The sequence below is a fragment of the Lissotriton vulgaris genome, chromosome 2_1 (genome assembly GCF_964263255.1).
Source record: "Lissotriton vulgaris chromosome 2_1, aLisVul1.2, whole genome shotgun sequence".
Lineage (NCBI taxonomy): Eukaryota > Metazoa > Chordata > Amphibia > Caudata > Salamandridae > Lissotriton > Lissotriton vulgaris.
In genome coordinates this window covers 150,908,564-150,932,199 of record NC_141687.1, presented here as the reverse complement: position 1 = coordinate 150,932,199, position 23,636 = coordinate 150,908,564, and the positions used below count along the sequence as shown (strand labels likewise).

The following is a 23,636-nucleotide window of genomic DNA, read 5'->3' as shown; positions in this document are numbered from 1 at the left end:
TATCTGCTGTTGGCTCTGAAGCATCGTCTAAACTCTTGTGAAAATATAATCAGTGCGAGTGATCCACCGGGCCAATTCTGCCTCAGCCCCTCAGCGTCTCTTTAAACTTGCCAATCCTGTTGCTTCTTGGATGGCATGGAGACCCCTGACGAGAAAGCCCATGATTGTCATGTAACATGCATTTACAGGTACTGCCAGAGGTGGCAACTGCTGAAATATCCTGGAGATTCAGAACAGGCCATGAAATCCTTATTTCTACTTTCTTCATGCACTTAAAGATCTTGACCTACCTGGGATACCTCAGATGTCTAGTAATACAGGCTGCTAACAAAATTAAGCATTAGTACCCACTGCTCGGAGGGCCTTAACTACTATTAATTGCCTGCCCACAGGTATGTGCCTGAGCTGAAGGCGAGAGTGCATAATGAGGGGAAGTAAAGTAAATAGTTTTTAAAGCCTAAGTATGTGGGCAATGAGGTTATTGGCTCTAATCCCCATATTCTCAAATTAAAATAGACCAATGGGTAACTGCCCCTGTCTGCTCTAGGTCTCTGCTGCATGCTCTCACTGAACTTAGAATGCAAGTAAGCCTGTAGGGGCCTACAGAGGAGGATGGCGATGACAGAGCACAAGTAGGCACTGTTGTCGACATACTTTCAGGCAACCCGCCACTTAATCGGGCGGGCAGACCGTGAGTTTGGCAGAGAGGGTATTTTGTCACCGTTGTAACAGAGTAACCTCTCCACCAATCTCTAAATCACCTCCTAGGTTCTTAGTGCCATTATTATAAGCAATCCGATTGCTGAGCAAACTCAGGATTCTATTCAAGGTGCTAATAATAAGAAATAAATTAAGCCATATTCCTATATAACTCTTGCAGCCTCACATTTGCAGTTTCCTATCGCTGTAGTAGGCAGGTCTTACTACTACCCATCTCAGTAAAGCTCAACTTATCAACCTCAAAAGGATGGAAGTATGGCCTGGTGCTGGCAGAGACCTTAACACGTGACTCGCAGGCTGGAGTGTGAGCCCAGCAGTGAATGACTGTATTCTGTCGTCCACAGGACTTTGCCATATTTTAAAAAAAGCAAGATGTTCTTGAATTTGTATTTGATTGCTTGTAACAGCAAAAGTGAACTTTTGGTTGGGTATTTTTAAGGTCTCTAATAAAAAGCTCTCTCTTACATTTTATTGTATGCAGTCATATATACAGGCCCTGCCTGGTGATCCACTTTTTGAACAATAGGGTTTTCACCTACAGACACTTCTGGAGCAACGACTTTACTCCTTCTACGTCTTCTATTCAGAACCATGGTTAATACCTTCTGATTAAAAACAGGGTTACCAATGTCACTGTGTTTTATCTTAAAATATACCAGCTGCCCTCACAAAGCCAGGCCTCCACCAAAAAATGTATGCACCGTAAATCATCATGACTGACAATCTGCTAAAATTCATCTAGTTCTTTTGTTGCTAACACACCTAAACTAATGCATGTCAAGTATGTTTTTCACTGAAACACGTAGACTTGGGAATACCAAGGTACAGATGTGATATTATAAAGAAAATATAAACTGATTTAAATTCCTCATGCCATTTTCAATAAATGGAAATCGAATTACATACTGTAAAAAATATAAGGATATCAAAATGTGAAAAATATATGTTGCCTAATATATCTTTGCAAATCTAAATCAACTTTTCTGGGCAGGTTTCCATTTTACTGCTTTACATATCAAGCTCAAAAGACACTTGTGCATTGGAAAGAAAAGAAACTCATTTTGACATTTGTGTTTTTTTAGTTGACAACAGTAGCAGAGAAGTCAAGAATCGTTCAATTGGAAGAGGAATTGAGCCTGCGGCGGGTTGAGATCGAAGATCTTCAGCAGTGTCTTAGGAACACCAATCTGTCCGAGATCCCGGAACACAACCTTGGACTGCAGACAGAGGCCCTTCGCTTGAGAGACCAGCTGCTGTCCGTCAGCAAGGATCACCAGTCTGAGGTCGTCCAGCAAAGGGAGAAATATGAGAATACACTAAAGAAACAGCAACAAGATCTGGATAAGCTGAGAGCGACCAATGAGAAATACACCCAGGAAATCACTGAACTGAAAAAGAAGCTTGAGCAGGCCACGAAGGAGAACATGGGGATGATGGACAACTGGAAGTTCAAGTTGGACAGCTTGGTGACTGATCACCAGAAATCTTTGGAGGATCTTAAGGGCTCCCTGAACACAAGCCCAGACTCCCAAGAGAAGGAGATGGTTGAGTTGAGGGCAACACTAGAGAGTAGCAAATTGGAACATCAGCTGGAGCTTGAGAGCTTAAAAGCCAAGCACGATATTGAGATGGCAGTTCACATTAAAGAGAAAGAGACCCTAAAGGTGAAACTGCAAGAAGCCATGGATGCAGCAGAGGAAATTAACAACAACTGGAAGACGCAAGTGGAAGCAAAGAGTAATCAACACCTGATAGAGCTCCAAGACACCAAGGACAAATACCGAGATGCATCATTAAGGATTCATGAGCTTGAAAAGCTCACAAGTGAATACAAGGACCAGGCGCAAGCTATTTCTTTCCTGAAAGAGAAAATTACTCTGGCTGAGAAAAAAGCACTTGACTATGAGGCCCTCCAGAAGGCAGAAGCTCAGAGCAAGCATGAGGTTCAGCGACTTCAGGAGAAGGTCCTGGTCTTGGAAAACAAGCTGCAATCCATGGAGTCTCCCCATGTGCCTCAACATGCCAACGTAAGTATCTCACACTTTATATTCACATTGCTCTATCATGCAGGCGTCTATTTTCTAGAATAAAATTAATTCAGAAGAGGTAGTTGTGGCTTAATCTGAATTCATTCAGTCAGAAAAGCACACAGTTTGTCTCAATAGGCATGCAATCTAATTTATAACCCCATTTTGTTCTTTGCATATCTTATGTTATTTTTTGTGTGTACTCTAAGTAAAAACACTAAATGAAGGGAACTAAAATAATAATGATATTAAACAAAACGTTCTTATATTCAGTCCTTCCCTAACTCACCTCAAGCACAACAATTTGATGTTACAGTACCTTTGTAAATGTATCTCAGGTCCTCATATTAATCAGTTGTGAACTGATACTGTATCTTTTTTTTCTGTTTTGTGCACACTTGTCAGCCAGTTTTTTTCGAAGAAAATGCTCTCTCGAAGACCTTTTTTTAAATTATCTGGTATAAATCAGTTGTGAACTGACTATGTCTACCTTTTTTTGTCATGTGCACACTTGTGAGTCAGTCTTTAAAGATTATAATTTACATTTATCGAAGAGTATGAATATGGTGATCATCACTGCATTTCTGTTTCAAATTGTAGTAAACATGCCTACCCCTTTGGAATCACAAAAGTTGAAATATTTGTTCAAGAGGGTCTGTGGCAATTAGGAGGGCGGGAAGAGAGGATATTCTAATTTTGATGCAAATTCACCTATAAAGGTTTTAATTTGCTTTTGCTTGGAGATCAATGGAGGTCACCATCTGATGCGTTTTGATGTGAAGAACATGTCTCTGTGCTTTCATTTGAAGCAGACGCTTTAAGTTAAATGCATTTGTTTTCTAGTTTGCTGTGTAAATCAAGTGTGTTAACTTTCATCTGGTGATTTTTAACTTATAACCACCCAATTTCAAATTGACTTCTCGCATTCGACCATTGTTCAGCCCTGTAGAAGATCCGTTTATTGGGCCAAAACACTGCTTTAGTACACGCAGACTGTAGCAGCATAAAACAGTCATGCATATGTACGTCTGGCAACCTGTTGTGAAACAACCTCATTTCTCTGTTGTGGCTCCATGTAATTATATCTACAGTGTAGCATCTCTATTCACGTTTTGTTACTTGCAAAATATATCTTTTTCATGCCAAATATTTTTTACACCCTTTCAAGTCTTAGGCCTGATTGAGATGTTTGCGGACGGGTTACTCCGTCACAACAGTGACGGATATCCCGTCCGGAATATAAATCCCATTACAGCCTATGACTATGGGATTTATATTTCGGCGGACGGGATATTTGTAACCGTTGTGACAGAGTATCCCATCCGCCAACATCTAATTCAGGCCCTACAGCTACTATAAGTTCAACCACAGTCTCTGGTAAGAAGTTCACATTAGAGTAATACGCTTGCTTCTATTTTTGTTCCATGGTTCATGTGAAATACTTGGGACACCTTCAGGCTACTGTACCATACCTTTTTTTAAATCTGCAATTTTAAATCACACCATTTCATAGAAGTTTCTTGGCGTTGACCCTCTCAAAGCCAAATTGCTGAGATTAGGTGTCTTATCATTTTTTTTCTGATGTGGAGTTGTTGAATCCTATACAGAGTGTGGCCTTTTTTAAGGCTTTTCCTCGAGTTGAGTGGTTGTAGACTGCATGGTAAAGAATAGACTATTTCACTGGATTGCCTTTTCATTGAATTTGTTTTATATCTATACTTTTGCCTTGTATTGGTGTGTTTTTTTTAGGACCAGAGTGATAAATTGTTTGTTTTTTAAACCCATATGTCATTCTGGCCATTGTCATTTGTCACGTCTGAAGTTTCCTTCCTGTTGTAGCATTTCAGTTATGCTTTCAGTTTCAAGAAAGGAAGTTGTTTCTTCCACTCTGATATAAAGAACCTGCAGCCCAACTATATGCATTTTACTATTCCAGTTCAAATGTATCCATTTTAAATTGTAACATCAGAGTTATACAAAAATGCATACTAACCCTGCACCACCCCCTTCAAAATACTTGCTTTCAGTGAAAGCGTTTTCAGAAACATGGGCTCATAATACATTCTCTAAATTATTAAGAGAAACTAAATTTTATAGACAGGTGAGCGGAAAGTATACTATTTGTAGTGTGCTATAAGAACAAAATTCCTATCATCTTCAACTTCCCAGTTTCAAAAGTAACTCTTAAAGAAGGAGGCTTTCGGCAGGCATGGGGATACTGACAGACGCCCACAAGTGCCACCGCTTTCCTCAAGACGGATTCCCGCACTTTGAGTTTTCAAGATACGTAAAACACCATTGCGATTCCATCAGTTGGTGGCAGAATATATATACTCTCTATGAATGTACAGCACAGAGACAAGCTTCAAAGCTACGGTTACAGTTAATTAACGCATTGCAGATCCACAGGTTCTTGGGCAGGATTGTGGACATACACACAGCAAGACCCTACCAACACCAAGAGGGAGCAGTCAGCCCCCCCCCTGCGCGCTGAAGGACCTGCCTTGCCCCATAAACCTCCAATTTCTCCTCCCCTGTATGCGCCCCAAGCTGTGTGAAAAATTGACCCTTGTCACTCTCTTTTACCTGCACTGAACAGGAAGCAGATGGGAGCGGGGTCGCTGGGGGTTGGGGGCGCAGGTGGCGGGGCAAATAGGGCATCCGAGGCAGAGATGGCAGGTGTCAGGCAGCTACCATGCTAAATGGTCTTGTATCACAAGTGGGGGACCGTCATGAGACCGATTTCCAAGATTACCACCCCCCACAATAAAGACATAACCTTCAAATGATACCACACAGACAACTGTACTGGCGTTAGAGAAATGTCTACATTTTCAGGCCGTATTTATTAGACCTCATAAAAACAACATTAAAATTCATCAGTTGTCTTAATACTGCATATCATTTCTGTATACTTAAAATAGAACATTAATCTAGAATTTTTTTACTTTAACCAACATTTTTTCCCATTCCATCAGGAGTCATGATTGACCACCCCACGGTTCCTCAATGCATCATTTACAGAGCACACTCTCCACCCTTGTAAGCTGTGAGGACTAGGACCAACCGAAGACCTGGCCCCTAGAAAGAACCATGCCAGACCAACCCAATGAAGGGACACCCTCTGGCACCCAATCGGGGCGATGCAGCTGGGCAACCGGGCCATACCTTGGCCCCCTGGCGTGGCCAGCATCCCCCCCCCTCTCACGAGGTGCACAGGCCCGGACTGGCCGTTGAGGGCACGGTTCTGGTTCCCAGTCCGGCCGTGGAGGTGCATTACGGGGTACCTTCCAGGGCCAGGGCCAATTGCAGTAGCAGATGCCCTCTGCCCTTCACCAGTGACCATGTCACCCCTGCCCCGGTTATTCAAAAAATCAACAATCTCTTGAATCCGCCTGAACTTAATTTGTGATGCCCCACGTTGGCAACCCGCTTTTTGGTCAAAAACATGACTCCTTAACCGCCACAGGAATAGTGGTTTACCGACCAACTATTACTCCTCCTAAGTGTGGCTACCTAGAGCTGTGAGAAATGCTGCATCGCGAAGGCCACCAAATTTTCCACAAAAAGTTCATTACCTTGACCAGACAAGTGGACCACGTCCTCGTGAAAAGATGCTTCCCCCCGCAGGGAACCATGTGAAATTGTCTTTAAACGTGTTGTGTTCAATAATTGTTTCACTCTGCTGTTCAAATGCCTGACAGATTCATTCAAGCCCTTCACAGACACCAAATTTCCTAACTCTCCTTGAAGAGAAGATGCTATAGTTGCATCTGGGAACCTCTTAGCCAACCAAGCGATTTCAACCAGTCGTGCTCACCGGCGGGAAGTAAGCCACCAAGATGCAGCCACCGTCGGCTGCTGGCCCCAACCGGTCAATACTGGCCCCCACCTGTCTTAAGGGCCTTTGAGGTGAGTGCTGAGACCCTCTGCCCATTCTCTTAACATCATTTATACTACTCTCTGCTGACACATTCAGACCATTATTCCCTGCAATGTTGAGTTGCCATTTGACCAGTATTTTACCTGTCTGGCCCGTATTTTCATGACAAGAGAAGCCAAAACTGAGGAGAAGCATTAAAACACGGTATCCTTAGGTCTGGTGTTAGCCAAGACCTTCTGATTTGAGTGACGTCATGCTGTCCTTTCATAAACAGGTCATCCACACACAAAGTCAGTCAGTCAGTCAGTCAGTCAAGAGGTCTTTATTTCGATTTGTATCATAAATGACAAATATACATCGAGCATAAAGTACATTTCATAATTATTAAAAAAATGTTTTTTTTTAAAAACCATAAATACTGTACACATTAAAACCTGAGATAAAAGAGTTTTGAATATCACACCGAAAAGACACATGACTCAATACATAAGAAAGAGAACAACTCTTAAAAGGAAAGTGTTTAAGACATCATCTAACCCACAAACATTACTTAAAATATGACTCAAGGACTCAGATTCCGTTATCTTAAAGACCAGGCCCAGCTAGCGAACTTTGACACACCAATGACAATATAGGCGGAAGTATCCGATTTCAATATCCTACATGCAGTACTTGCAGATCTAGTGCCCAATGAACAACATACAGGTCTTAACCAGACTCGTCTGGGTAGTGAGTACATTGGACAACAAAATAAGAAGTGATCAATAGTTTCTACTTCCTTTAGACAAAAGGGGCATTTATCACTACTTTCTGGATTCCAAGAGTGTGTTAACCCACGTAGGGGGAGTGAGCCCACTCTCAGTTGGTGATACAATTTTCGATCGAGTGGTTTAGTTATAATGTCCCAGTAGTCTTCATAGCTCAGAACTTCCTTGTTAACTAGGAAGGCCGAGGTCATAGAGGACCCCCACACAGTAGATAGTCTCTTCTCCTTGATCCTTCTCCAATACAATTCTTTGAAGATTTTCTTGGGTGGGAAATTTGCACTGGCTGGATCTACCCACAGAGCCTCCAATCCCATATCCAGCAATGGCGATCTAACAGCGGATAACCAGGGAACCCTAGAAGCCCCCTGTAATCCCTTTAACTCCAAAGTGGCCTCGGCATACATGGACAGTTCCGGTGTAGTCCACCAGCGCCGCCAGAACGCCAGTGGTCTATACCGTACCACATCCTCTATCAGGTTACATCCCAAGTCAAACAATAGAGGGAGGCAAGGAGTAGATTGGGGCAGACCTATAGCTGTTCTGAGGAATTTGTTCTGTGCCACCTTCAGTCTAGATAAGTCGCAAAAGCCCCACAGTTCAGCTCCGTATAAAATAGAAGGTAAAAGTTTTGAGCCATAAATTTTAATCAGTGGGGCCAGGGGTTTAGTAAGTGAGCTGGAATGCTCCTTCAGTAAAGCCCCTCCAAGCTGGGCATGTTTAAGGGACAAGAGGTCAAGCTGAGGTTTCCAGCTTAGATTTTCGCTCAGGGTGACACCCAAGTATTTAAAGACCTCTGTTTGATCCAGGATAACCCCACTCATTTTAACCTTGGATTTAACAGCTCTGGGGCCCCGAAGGACCATAAATTTGGTCTTTCCAACATTCACCTCTAGCTCATGTTCGCTGCAAAAAAGCTCAAAACGGGACAAAGCAAGCTGTAAGCCCTGCCTCGTTTTAGAAATTATGAGCGTGTCATCAGCGAACATGAGCAAGGGTACTTTCATACCGGCAAGGGAGGGCGCATCGGTCGGGAAGTTAGAAAAATAGTTTGTCACCCCATTAATAAACAGGGAGAACAGGGTGGTTGCTAATACGCAGCCCTGTCTAATCCCTTTAGCGACCGCAAATCTATCTGTCACCTCTCTCGACTTGCCCCATCTCACTTTGGCATAGGTATTCGCTTGTAGGTTCATACGTAATGCCACTTGCTCTCTTGGCATGCCCAACTCCAGTAAGACTTCCCACAGCTTAGACCTGGGTACTAGGTCGAAAGCAGACCTGAGATCCACAAAGGCCGCAAAAAGTAGGCCCCCCCAATAGTACCACTTTCCAGTATAAAAGCATAAACCTAAATACCTGTTCAATGGTCCCCATATGCGGGCGAATGCCTGCCTGTAATGGCGATAGAATATCAAAATCCGACATCCAACACAGAATACGGTCCAAGAGAAAGCGTGCCACAATTTTTTGAACCACATCGATAAGGCTAATTGGTGGATTGTTAGCCGGAGCGGAGCGGTCGCCTTTCTTATAAATTGGGAAGATCTCAGCACCCAACCATGAATCGGGAACCCCTGCTCCTTTCGCAAGGGCATTAGCAATATTGTCAGGTAAGGGACCCAAAGGTCGTGGTCCTGTTTAAAGATGTCCTCCGGAATAGAATCAGGACCCGGTGCCCACCCGCGTAGCTAGGGGGGGGCGGGGGGGCGGTCCGCCCCAGGCGGCACCTTTTTTGAGGCGGCCGGCACTCACTCCTGGACTGAGGAGGCCCGGCCGAAGGCCGAAGGCAAGCCCGTGCGTTGCGGCCGCGGTCGCGGATGTAGAACAACACTGACACCTGTTTGAGTCACGGTGACTGTGACAGCCATCCAGCCAGCTCTTCTCTGCTTTATCTGCGTACAATTGAATAAATAAATCATCATGTCGGTGGGTTCCGAACTTCCGAAATTGAATAAATCACGTCAATTACGTCATAGCTGTGTATGTTGGGGGCCCCCACCTCCCAGCCTCGCTCACAGGGCCGTCAATCAGTGGTAGCGTGCGCGGTGCGCTGCGTGCGCGCAGCCGCAACCAATGACGGCCCTGTAACAGCCCTCTCGCCGCCGCGTAAACCAGCCAACGCTGCGCGCTCACCTCACTGCCCCTCCCGTCGTGTCGAAGAGTGTGGAGACGACCACCACCATTCTTTTTGCCTGGCCTGGCCCTGCTCAGCTGCCATGTGTGTTGCTCAGCTTTACAGTACTCAGTACTGTCTCTCTGTATGTGGGCTGTGGCTGCGGGCGGCCGGCACTCAGCGCGACGACAGAGACAGACCTAAAATAATTCATTGAGGTGAGACTGGAGAGAGTCGGGTCGGAGTCGAGTCCAGCCAGATGGGGGCCCGGGGCAGACATACCAGGGTGGTGGGGCTATGATGCATAGCTCGCTGCCAAGGTTTCAAATCGCTATGTGTGACTTCATAATTTCATTGTAATTATTATGATGAGTGATGTTACGAATGACCATTAATCCACTTCATCTTAATGCAATCAAAAGAAAAACCTGAGGCCTGTTGTGTCAAAGATCCTTTATTTGACTTTACTTGGTCTCTAGAATTTGATTTCGTGCCATCACCAATGTAGGCGGGCACAATCTTTTATTTGAACTAATTTTCAGAAAGTGGCCTCATTGTTGAGTATTTCAAGCTGTCTCTTATTGATCCAAGCCATCTGTCGATGGCATATTTAAATATGCTGTTAATAACATGTACAAACCCTTTAGGCAGTATACAGTTGCAAAATTCAAATTAAGTTTGGACTAAAGAAATTTGATTATCTGACATACTATTGTGTATCCTTGCCTGGCTCCTAATGAAGGATCACGTTATTTTTCAGATTATATGTATCATCTGAAAAGCATTTAGTAGATTGAAAGGCAGAAATTACACAAGTCTGTTAGAACTTTGGGTTCGTCCACAGGCCCTAAATTCATCTGTTCCAAGTAGGCATGTTCTTCGTTGGGTGGAAGGATGCTGAGAGTGATAGGTGTCGACCTTTGGATTGCTTTACGCATTGACCTGGGGCACACAACATATTTTTATTGGTTTAAAAAGAAATTGAAATTGTAGTTATTGAATTTTGGCACTTGATTGGTATGTATGTTTTTTTGCTACGATTTTTTTAAAAGTTTTTGTAATTTTTATCGAATCGTGAATATCGATTATTTTTTTGTTTTTGATTTTTTTAATGTATGCTCAGACCTTTATGTTCGCCTTAAAGCTGAACTTATTGCGGCAATGTTCTATGCTCTCGAATAAAACTGCTACTAATGTCCTACTACCACACATATGGAACTACATTCTACTTTGTGGCAATAGCCACAGATTACATTCAGTTTGGGTGGGAATGTACTGGCATGATTGCTTGCTGTGGCACAGCAGAGCCATTGCAGTTTTTCATGTGTTTGATTCCTGTGGTGTATGCGCTCTGGCTACTTATTGATATGTAAATAGTTGCTTGATATTATTTATATTTAGATGAATTACGTTTCTGACTTGTACTTGCTTGGAAGCGGAATGGTGAAACTAGATGATGGCTCTGTTTAGCTTCTAGTGAACAGATGCTCAGGTAATGTAAAACATAATGATAGTAGGCTCCTCACCAAAGGTCAGGTGCAGTGGACAGTGGATATGCAAATGAGGATGCCATACTGTTAGATGGATAAAAAGTAAGACACACACACACATGCCTTTGGCGATCAGCATTTCTGTGCGCTGGGCAAAGGTTGTTCAGAATAACTCCGTTTTCAATCAGGATAAACATGTTCCACAGCTTTGTCCCTGGAACCGCCTTGTTTTAGTCTCTTGAAGGTTTTGGTGAATGATCTAAGGTGTTTTAACTAATCTGGGGTTCCAGGTTATGGTCTAAAGAGGAGAAGATTTGGTCTTGTAAGGACTCCACGCAAAACTGGGCGTGGGGGAATTTGATAGGAGAGAAGCATACAGGAGAGAGCAGAAAGCGAGCTAAGAGAAACAGAGAGCGTGGGAGGGTGGGGATTTGGAGACCTGGAAAACACATGCATTGTCATGGATTTCTTAAAGACATCTTTCAAGTGCTCACCGTCCTTCCCCCCCCCCCCCCCCCCCCTCCGGGGGCGGCAATCTGAGGGGTAGCCCCGGGCGCCACAAGCTCTAGCTACGCCCCTGCCGGTGCCTTACCACTCGGTATAGCCTTTAAGACCTCACACAAAGTAGTTTCATCTGTGCTAGGGATTACTTTGGCAATGTGTGCTTTGGCCTTTGTGAGACCAAAATAATATTTTTGCTTTTAGCCAATGCTCTTTTTTTTTAGATTGATAAAGGCCCCGCAGCTTCCCAGCAATAAAGTTTTGCATTAACCCGCGACTGAGAGGGGATTAGACGGGTTCATGACTAGAGAACAACCAGTCTACAAGGCACACGAAAATATGGCGAACATGGACGGACTATAGAGGAAACAGCATTACGAGCCGAATGCCGGGCCCCGGGGAAAGCAGAGTCGCAGACTAGTCTTTCCCCGGGGTCTTTCGCGCAGGGGATAGTCCAGGCAGGGGAAGGGGAGGAGCTAGGGGGTGGGTACTTAAGCGCGGGGGAGGAAGGGATCTTCCTCTTTTCCGCGCCTGGCACCATCGGGAGGGAGCTCGAAAAGACCGCCCACCCACCCGGCAGTTAGAGGTGGTTCTTGGGTTGGCTTTGTTGTGTTGCCAGTTTAGGCCAGAGCTGCGGTAGGCAGGTTCCGAAGGGATAGGGGGTCAAGAGCGGGCATACCCATCCCTTGGGGGGGGAGACTTGGTCAGGACGGATCGAAGTTGGTTTGAAGTTGGCAATGGCTGGGGGCTGGAAGGGTGATTGACGGCAAGTGGAGGGTGTTTGGAGCCGCTAGGGCTCAGTATTGACATGAATGATTGAAACGAATGGGGGGGATGTATGAGTGGGGTGTTTTCTGTTATTGTTTACTGTTCTATTGTTATGCGCAGTTCTGGTCTAATAAATGGCCTTTTACGCCTATAACTGCGTGGTCTGTTTATTGCGCGAGTTCCCACACCACGAACACCGACAATGCAGTCCGAACATACATGGTTTGGGGGCTGAAACCCACAACCCGTGCACAAATTACATATGCAAAGGCTGGGGCGTGGGGTAGGGAATCAGGGTGGGAGAGTTGGAGAACATGGCAACTCTGTTGCATTGTTGATATGCTGTATCTTGTTACAGCTACTACCAAAAACAATAAAACGTGTTATAAAAAAGTTTTGCATGAACCATGATAAAACAAGCATTGACAAAGCCAAAAGGTTGACAGCCAACGCCCGATCGATTGCCTTTGCCCTCGATATATAAACTGAAAACAACACAAACGAGATGAAAGCGAGTCAGAATAATTTTAATGATGTCGTCACTATTCCTAATGGCTTTAGAGAAAACAGATGAAGAACTGATTTTTAAAAAATAGAGACTCTTACACAAACGTATACAGTTGCCAACTCCTGACACTCCCTGAGAACAACAGCACGTGCAAACTGCTGTATTTTTCTCAGGGAAAGTTGACAACAACTCTACTACTATATCATGTGATCCTCCCACTCCAACGCCCCCCTTCCAGGCATTTCCCAGAACACCCCACTCTATGAATCGTATGTTGCTGAAACACCTCTTTTCGGCGTCTGAAAAGCACAAATCAACACTCTGCTGCCACCTACTGTCAGACACCCGTCATTGAATGCCCTGACTGCCGTGAAATGAACAAAACTCTGGATTTAATTTTCCACACTCGTAACTATCACTACAAGCACCAAGCAAAATTATCTGGAGGAACAAAACAATACACAGTTTCTCAAACACCCACATAATTATAATCGAAATCAAAGTAATAATTGCAATGCTGCAACAAACATACCTATAAATAGTTCAGAAACACAAGTAAAAGTATAAAAAGTACAGAGCACAGCAAGATGCTGTTTCAGATGTTTAGAAATAGGTGGCGGGCAGTGTCGGAGTGGCTTATAGGGCACTCAGCCAGTGCCTCATGGGCTGGTCTAACAAGCCAGTGTGTGGGGCATTTTTTGGCTGCCAATAGGCACATTGCCTGCAGCAAGCCCAGCCAAATGCATACTCTCTCCCTTACGGTAACTGTATTTATGTGGCGTTTACTACCCCTGACGAGGCATCGAAGCGCTTTCCTTGCAAAACACCTATACAGCATGTCTTAAGTTCAAAACTGACTCCGATTTGCAAACGTGGGCCCCCACTTTAGCTCTGTTATTCGCTAAAGGGGAGGGACACTTTTATTTTGATGCCAGGACGACACTGGTGGGACCAAAAATAAGACAGACAGTTTCCCAATGAAGACAGTAATGTAAACAACAGCACGTGCTTCCATTCGTTGCCTCCCTTGGTTTTCAGTCCACTATTCTATGCATGTATTTCAAATATAGTCAGAATGGGCCAACATGTGCTTTAAAAGGTGGCCACGCTCGGGTAAGAAGACCAAAGTTATATAGGCCTTCCAAATAAAAGGCCTTGGTTCTAGGAGTTGATGTGTTGCCTTAAGTAGGAAAAATCTATCGCCAGCACCCTAATATATTTATGCAGTGCTACAACAATTGTATTTGCGCTTCAGTTTAACTCTATAATGTCATTTTGAATTAATGTCTTGCTCTGCATATTGTTTAGTGTGGCACAATTCTGATTTTCCGTTTATTGCATTTCAAAAGGGCAGTGTTCTTTCCATTTTCCATTCAGATATATTTTCTTGGTTCCTTTTGTAGGCATTGCTAAGGGAAAGATACTAGGACGTTTTTTCCCCAAAATTAAGAGAAGCAAAAATCAGAACAAGAGAGGAGTGGTGGCTCTTTTATGGCGGTGTGACGCTGCTCATACCTAGGTCATGGCTAGGAGAAGCTGTGTCCAAATGTAAATGTGCTGTTCGCTGTTAAAACCATTGCCTCTGTGATGGGGAGTCAGCCAGAAGCAGGAAGCTTACACCAAAGACCTATTAGATAATGCGCAGGTCACAGATTAGCAAAGGCTTTGTGCAGGGAGCCCGGAAGGCTAATGATAAAGAAGATAATTTGAAAAGATTAAGGCGCCCTCAAGATGTCATTAGTATCAGGCAAATCACAGTGGTGTTAAGAGTCTGCTCGCATTTACGGTAATTATCGAACATGTCACACTTGTTAACCATGAAAGCGCTGGTGCACGTATGCTACACGTGCCCTTCTGTTGCAAGTCTCAACGCCTTTTAAAATGTACGAAGCACACTGCATTTTTCGGATGATACGCTGTTAAGCCACAATATGGATGCTGCCTCAGCAGCGCGTGCTGGTGGTGTCCACTCCTTCTTAATTAATACCCAAATTACTAACGCCGTGCTGAAAGAAGGTGCAAGTTAAATCAGTGCAGGTTGGATCACTTCCATTTGGCGCAGTCCGTGGTGCCTTCGGGATGACGGGCCTCTCCAATTTCCTGGCATCATAAAATGGCAGAACGTTGCCATTTTGACAAAGATGCGAACGATGCCTCTTTGTTTTGCTTTATGGATCTAACCGAGGAAGACATGTTCTCGCCGTCTCTGAGCACAAGGCTACGTGGCTGCACCGGCATCAGGACTATTCATGAGGGGAGTTAGCTACGGATTCTTGTAATGGCGTTCTTTGGCTAACACCAGCATAGCATACGCCCCTCTATTATAATTAAGGCTCCCTGTTTTCCATTTTTACGGATTTTACAGATAAATACAGACAGAAAACAATGGGCTTTCTGTCTGCATTAATTTTTTTAAATGGATAAATACAGAAAATTTGCTTCTTTTAAGTGACCTTTCGTGCTGTCTTTCATGAATTATAGCCCAACAGCTGAGCAGATGGACAGCATGGGAAATTAAAAAACAGGATACAATGTCTTTAACCCGTTGCGTGCTAATGACGAGCTGAGCTCGTCATGAGGCATGGTTGAGCTGCACTCATGACGAGCTGAGCTCGCCACGGCCGTTGGAACGTTGCACACATGGATAATTTCCCCGCTGTGCTGAACGTTCGAAAAACGGGTGCGGCAGTAACAAGCTCAGCTCGTCATGAGTGCAGCTCCGCTGTGCCTCATGACGAGCTGAGCTCGTCACCAGCACGGTGGCGCCACGCGCGGCCCCCCTCCCCCGCACAGGAGGTGAAATACCCCCTCAGGGAAGGGGGTAAATAACTGCATTTTCCAACATACATTTGTGGTATAATGCTAATATTTGCCAGTGTATGTACTGTTATGTAATATTTGGCAACTTAAATAGCTAAAATACAACAGACATCAAAGTATGAGTGCGCATCTATCATTTAAATAAATATGGAAATGTACAGTTTTACACCTACATTTATATGCAAAACACAAAATAAATATGAAAAACAAAACCTGTGCACACACAATATAAATAATCACAATTAATATCTTATTAGTGTTCTTTGAAGCAATGAAGAAGGGCAGTCGGTATATGTTGCACTTGTATTTATTACGCCAGCCGACACGTGCTTCATTGGAGTGGAGTACACTCCAAATCTTCAGGGCTAAATCCTAATGGATAGGGTAGTTAATCCCCCACAACTGGTGATAATTCCGACCTAGTCAGGGTGTCGGTAGATTGTTCAGTGAAATGGCCAGGAGAGTCCAGGTGCGCTGTGACGTTAATCCAAAATGAATGGTCTTATGGCGTTAGTAGGCCAGGACAGCCATGCACCCATCGCCAGACGTAGTACGCCGTTAGGAGCAGCGGGACAGCTCATGAGGGAACTATCCGGAACACAGCTCCCATTGAGGCAGCGGTTCCCGTTTTGACAAGTCACAAGACCAATTTTGTGAGATCAAGTTACATAATTACTATCGGACACTTGGACAGCTTTTTCACATTTTGTTCAACCAACAATCAGCAGTTCCGCCCTCATCTGTCCTGGCCTACTAACGGCACAAGACCATTCATTTTGGACTAACGCCACAGCTCACCTGGACTCTCCTGGCCATATCACTGAACAATCTACCGACACCCTGACTGGGGCGTAATTACCACCAGTCGTGGGGGATTAACTACCCTCTCCATTAGCATTTAGCCCTGAAGATTTGGAGTGTACTCCACCCCAATGAAACACATGTCGGCTGGAGCAATAAATACAAGTGCAACATATACCGACTGCCCTTCTTCATTGCTTCAAAGAACACTAATAAGATATTAATTGTGATTATTTATATTGTGTGTGCACAGGTTTTGTTTTTCAAGTTGTAGATGTATGCCCGGTAATGCATTGTCAAGGAGTTGTTAGGATCACCCCTTTCCGAGTAGCACCACATTAACCGAACGAGTCTAACTAACCCAGCCAATCATCCAGTGGAGCGCAACTATTCCCTTTAACTAAGTGCCCTTGTCATGGTAAAAACAAAATAAATATGGATAAATACAGATGAAATGACCCAATAATAAATATGGATAAATACAGACGGAAATGTTACAAAAATAAATACCATATAACCGGGAGCCCTAATTATAATTCACCCCAATAGTGTTGTTTGAATGGGATTGTGCCTCTTTAGACAGCGAATACTATTAAAAGGGGACCATGGACCCATTCTATGTCTTTCAACCACTCACCTGTAGTAGCCCCTTCTCCTTATCCAATGCTTAATTTACATTTAGAAAAAACCTGCAGAGGCCCAAAGTTTGTCTTGGGGGCCTTACCGACAAACGCTGCCGACTATGAAGGCTCCCTAGTCTTGATTCCATCGATTGACTCTTCCACTGGCAAAAATTAATCTCTGTCCTCTCCCAACACAAATAATATACCCCCACTGCACTATCCATCTAATTGGCATCTACACTTGTGGAACTCATATGGGTTTTTGCAGCACAAATCTATTCTGGATTAGCATACAGTGCATTATAGTACAATCTAGTGGTTGGCTCTGGATCAGTCTATTTTCTCTTCACTTTTTTTACTTGGGTGTCAGCATTGACCACTTGGTGCTCTGAAACAGAAAGGGGTGGGAGCACACTGCTTCACCTCCCAGCACAGTTCTCCCCTTAGCATTATGGTAAATGCAGTGCATGTTACATGCTTACTTGAAATTTTACTGGAGTATTTCACCAAAGTTGGTGCAGGTTAGCTCTGTAAATCTCTAGACACGTGTTTCTGGCTATCATCCGTCATCAGTGGAGATAAAAACAAATTTAATCTGGACTTGCTGAGCAGGCTGCCACAATCCTTTCAGGTCTCAGTACCTCTCACAGGCACACAGGTGCATCTCCACAAGCTTTTCAGCTCAAGGGAGCCTTTTCAAACAGAAAGGGGTGAGAGCACACTGCTTCATCTCCCAGCACAGTTCGCCCCTTAGCATTATGGTAAATGCAGTTCACCGTACATGCTTACTTGAAATTTTACTGGAGTATTCCACCAAAGTTGGTGCAGGTTAGTGCTGTAAATCTCTACATACGTGTTTCAGGATATCATCCGTCATCAGTAGAGATCAAAACAAATTTAATCTGGGGTTGCTGAGCAGGCTGCCACAATCCTTTGAGGTCTCAGTACCTCGCGCAGGTGCATCTCCACAAGTGTCTCAGCTCAATGCCCCAAGGGAGCCTTTTCAAACAAAAAGGGCTGGGAGCACACTGCTGACCTCACAGCACAGTTTGCCCCATAGCATTCTGGTACATGCAGTTCATGGTACATGCTTACTTGAAATTTTACTGGAGTATTCCACCAAAGTTGGTGCTGGTTAGTGCTGTAAATCTCTAGACACATGTTTCTGGATATCATCCGTCATCAGTAGAGATAAAAACTAATTTAATCTGGGGTTGCTGAGCAGGCTGCCACAATCCCTCAGGTCTCAGTACCTCTCACAGGCGCACAGATGCATCTCCACAAGCTCGTCAGCTCAATGGCTCAAGGGAGCCTTTTCAAACAAAAAGGGGTGGGAGCACACCACTACACCTCCCAGCACAGTTCGCCCCTTAGCATTATGGTAAATGCAGTTCATCGTACATGCTTACTTGAAATTTTACTGGAGTATTCCACCAAAGTTGGTGCAGGTTAGTGCTGTAAATCTCTAGACACGTGTTTCTGGATATCATCCGTCATCTGTAGAGGTAAAAACTAATTGAATCTATCTGGGGTTGCTGAGCAGGCTTCAGCAATCTTTCAGGTCTCAGTACATCTCACCCCTTCCTGTTTGAAAAGGTTCCCTTGAGCCATTGAGCTGACGAACTTGTGGAGTTGCAACTCAGCAACCCCAGATTAAATTAGCAATAGTAAGTTACGCAAGTGGTGTAATAGGTGGAAGTTTCTTCCAAACATCAGTCATTAAGAGATTTTTGGAATGTGCAAAGAGCCTGGCACCAATGGGATGAGCACCCACACCAATGTGGAACCTTCTTGACATTAAAGACGCCCTTTTTGGTGGCTCTCAAGTCCCTACCACGAGTGAGCGAAATGGAAACACTCACAGTGCAAAAGCCTTATCTAGAAATCCACAAAGACAGAGTGGTAATGTGAACAAATCCTCACTTCCTTCCAAAGGAGGTCTCATCCTTCCACATATAACAAACCATACAGCTACTAGTTTTTTCCAGCAAACAAAATCTTGAGCAGATCAAGCTTTTCACACTCTAGGCTTCAGAAGAGACATTATGTATTACATACAGGAAGAAAAACTATCAGGAAGAGAAAACATTTTTGTTTCATTTGCTTGGACCTCAAAAGGCTCACCAGTAAGCAAAGAGGCTAGCAAGATGGATAGTCCAGAGTCTGGACTCCAGACAATACAAAAATTTGATACGGTAGCAGGAGTTATCAAGGAAAGAAAACCAAGAACACAGTCCACAAAAACAGAAGGGAGCTACACTAGCCTTCATCACTGATACTTCCATTACTGACATTTGTGGTGTGGTCGCATGGTCCTCCACACACTCCTTTACCAAACACTATTGTGTAGAAATCCAGGCACACAAGAAAGTTCAGGTGGGAAAGAAAGTACTAAAAACCCTGTTCTCAAATACAAACTCATTGTGACCCAACCTCCCAAGAGGACTCAAGCCCTTACAAAGTCAATGCACAGCATGTGAATTCGGAAAAAATTCACTTTGCAAAACAAAATGATAATTTACCTGTAGGATTAGTTTTGGAGTATGAAGAATTTTCTGGATTCACATGCAATCCTTCCTCCTCCTCACAAGATGAGAAATATTTACTGTGGGGGAGAGGATGGAAGACTTTATACCAAGGGAAGAAGTCACAGCAGCTCGCGAATAGTTTTTAAGAAATGGAAACCATGCAGTGGGACTTCAAGGGAGTACACTATTGTCATTTAAGGACTGGTTGACTCTGACTCCCACGTAAAATAAAAAGAAAAGAAAATCAAAAGAGTCTAACCCAGACTCAACCAACAGATGGCAGAATAATGCTCCCCAAACTCTTAAGCTTGCATCTGTCTCTAAAACAAAGCTCGTAGCACAACCAAAAATGGCACAGCAATTTCACACCTGTATATTTTCCAACCACCAAAGCAATTCCTCCCTTGCTTCTGAACTCAGTAATATCCTGTCTCCATACCAAAACCCATTCTTCAGTGCTTCTCCTTTCAACCTTTGCAAAGCACAATAATGTCATGTTCATATACAAATTGCTTGGATGGAGGAAGATAACAGTCCAATAATACGAGCCAGATCTTTTAGGATTAAAGCATTCTTTTTCAAAACTTGAGAAATCTCTTTCCTTATCAGCTTCATTTTTCCCTCTGGAAGTTCCAAAAAGCAACCTGCCAGTATTTATCGGGAACCCTTAAAATTCCAAACTCTGAGTGAGCAACAAAATAGATTTTCCCCTGTTCACTATAAATCCTAACTGCTCCATCATGCCCTTTACAGTTTGAAATCTCTCATCAAATCGTTTATGTTTTGGGACATAATTAAAATGTCATCTAAATATTCAATCAAACGTATTCCTCTCTCCTGCAAATAAGCTGCCACTACTCTCATCACCTTGGTAAAACACCACGGTGCTGATGAAAGTCCGAACAGGAGGGACTGAAACTGATACAACTGAGCTCTCCAACGAAACTGTAAATATTTTTGACTCCCTTTCTCCATTGGAATAGTGAAAGACACATCCTTTAAATCTAATTCCACTAACTAGTCATTTTTTAACAACAAATCCCTGAGACAATGTATGCCTTCCATCTTTAAATGACTGTATACTAAATATTTGTTCAATTCCCTGAAAATGATCACTGGTCTCCATCCTTTGTCCTTTTTCACCAAAGGAAATCGTACTAACAAAGAATTTCTCTGACACTTACAAGCATAGGATTGCTCCGTTTTGAAGCATTGCCTCTATCTCTAAGTCTACTATTGTTAGTAATTTGTCTACTACAGGTAATTCTCTTGGCTCTTTCTTTGGAATTGGCTGACTCAAAAACTCGATCATATAAACTTTGACTGTCTGCAATACCCAGCGACCCTGAGTTAATTTCTCCCATTGACTTATAAAATCCCTCAAATGACCCATTGCTCTTCCTAGGGTTGAACTAATATTAATCTCCATACTCACCATGGATTCCAGTAGATTGTCCTCGGCTACGGAAAAAAACGGCCTATACTCGTCCTTCCGGTTCTTCCTTGATTCGGTAAGAAAACCTGCGTGGTCTGAAATCCTCTCCCTCTGTATTGAGAGTAGTACTGAGACCTTTGCATGCCCCGGCTAGTATTGGGTCCCCTTCTTCTGGGCCGCCAAAAATTCCACTTTCAAATACCTTCCTCATATTTGGCTGAGCCTTATCCAAAGCTGGAAAAGGGGTTATTTGCGCAGACTTTTAACTAGCCCTTCTCCAAGAGTAACCCTTTAGCATCTTTGCTGGGTTCTCTCTGCGCCATATCTCCTAACTTAGGGCGTTTCTTCATAAGAAGTGCTTTTCTTATCTCTGTAAGCTATCTAGTATTAGCATTTCCCAGTAGCACCACAGCCCTCTGGCTCCAACCTTTCTGCAGCTCTAAATCAATAGGCATTTCATTTGCATGTGTATCCTCAACCATATCCATAATACCAGCAATAGGCCCCATCACATTCAAGACCTTGTCTTGACAGATCTTTAATGTATGCTATAGACCCGTTCTTGGATCCCTACCTAGTTTAAATTGAAAACAAATTAGTCACATTCTTCTCCTTGCAGATCTAAAATGTGCTCATCCCACTCTTTTTTATTTTTAGTTCTTGTACTTCCATTAGCCACAAGGCTTTCATCTCTTTTTGTGCCTCGATGGACACCTTTCCTTTGTCTATGCCAATCTATGCATCCCTCCAAGGGCACCTCTCTTCCTGATGGAATTTAAACCACTTTTCCCTCTTTTAGTCATAACTAAGTCCTCCACATGTTTCGTTTTTTTCAATCTCTTTCGCTTATACTTACTGATTTGTCATCCTCCTCGGACAACGAAAAAAAATCCTCAGCTGAATCCATTCCAATCCTTCTCCTCTAACGTAATATATTAGTCGCAGACTCCTGAACCTTACTCTTCATCTCCTGCTGAATTATCCTTCCAACCATATCCTCATCCATTAGGGATGCATCCGTACCCCCACTACTGCCTTGTTCAGCTTCCATTATAAAATTCAACCTTTCAAAATTTTTCTTAAATGTTAATATCTTTCACCTCAAAATTCTGATGCAAACTTTCCAAATCACATCCCAAAAACTCAGTGCCTCTCTTCTCCTGAACTAGCATGAAGAAACAAGCATTTGCAATGCAATAGGTCTCGTATTAGGAAAGTTTGAGCTATTGGTATTGTAAATGACATTTTTTTTATTTATGTGTTGGTTTTGTAAATAGCCAAATAATTAGCTTTGTCATTTACAATGCCAATACTTTTACCTTTTGCAAATGTGACACCTATAGCATTTGTAACGCAACATGTTTTGTATTTACGTGATTTATCAAAGCACCGTGCAAGCTTTCACGCAGCTGACTTCCAGGCGGGTGACACTGACGTCATCCGTCGACATCCCTTGCTCGTCTCTTCCATCCAATAACACCGCCTGGACAGCTCTGCTTTGAAAAGTGTCCAGGGCCCAGGCATAATGTGATTTATAACCTCTGCAATTTCATCATAGTCAATGACCTCTGTGATGTCACTTTCTGTAAATGCCATCAGGGACAAAGGTCATGTGATGTGATGCATGAGATTATGAGTGGTCAAGGAGCGGGTGTTACCAATCTCTCGCTCTCCCTGTGATTTTGGTGGAATAACGTCACTGACTTGATCTGAATCATGTGACCTTTGACCTGTATAGGCACTTTTAGGTCTCGCCTGTCGATGCGCATGCGCATCGAGCAAGCGAGAGTATTGCGACTTATCCACTCTTTATCCACACTGCAAGGAATCGTGGCGATTCCTTGCAGTGCCCGTGACTTTTAAGGTCAATGCGCATGCGCATTGAGCTTATGCGCATGCGCATTGACCTTAAAAGCGCGTGCGCGTGCACGTCCGTCTTTGTTTACCCGCTCCGCCCCCTCCCCTTCCCGCCGTGTGTACCCCTGGCCGCCATGCAGTAACGCCGTACACATCAGTCTGTGTGCTCTGACACCCATGCCAACCCCTGTCTTCCAGATTCCCGCAGCCTGGACCTCATGCTGGAACCGGTATACTCATCCTCCAGCCGCCCTTTTCTACCCTCGCAGCCGGTTTGGATTTTTCACCGTTACTACGGTAAGAGCACTTCTCTGCCTTCCATTTCCCTCGTTTCTGTTCTTGCACACCGGCTTATCTGCTACCTCGAGCTGCACACCACTCGGACTACTTTCAGTGTCTTGATCACTGGTAAGCCACATACCCCTGGCCGCCATGCAGTAACGCCGTACACATCAGTCTGTGTGCTCTGACACCCATGCCAACCCCTGTCTTCCAGATTCCCGCAGCCTGGACCTCATGCTGGAACCGGTATACTCATCCTCCAGCCGCCCTTTTCTACCCTCGCAGCCGGTTTGGATTTTTCACCGTTACTACGGTAAGAGCACTTCTCTGCCTTCCATTTCCCTCGTTTCTGTTCTTGCACACCGGCTTCTTCACGTCCTCCCCCAGATTTCTCTTCCGATACAAGTTTTACACAGGTAATTTTCACGACATCTCCCTGGTACGAGCGGGACTAGTTCCCCTTTCTTCTTCTTTCTTTCCCTCCCTCGGACTCCCCCATGTCTCAATATCTCG

The 23,636-nt window shown here is 43.9% G+C and overlaps 1 protein-coding gene across 5 annotated transcripts in view; it reads left to right on the top strand.

Moving 5' to 3' along the window:
- The window catches only part of CLIP2 (CAP-Gly domain containing linker protein 2), a 385,636-nt gene that overhangs the window by 220,103 nt on the left and 141,897 nt on the right, over positions 1–23,636 (top strand). For all 5 annotated transcript variants that reach the window (XR_015308346.1, XM_086954601.1, XM_086954599.1 and 2 more), the window contains one exon: positions 1,803–2,747. Coding sequence is in view for 4 of the 5 variants with exons in the window: in XM_086954601.1 (XP_086810727.1) it covers positions 1,803–2,747 (945 nt within the window). In the remaining variant the exon portion in view is untranslated. The remainder of the gene's footprint in view (positions 1–1,802; positions 2,748–23,636) is intronic.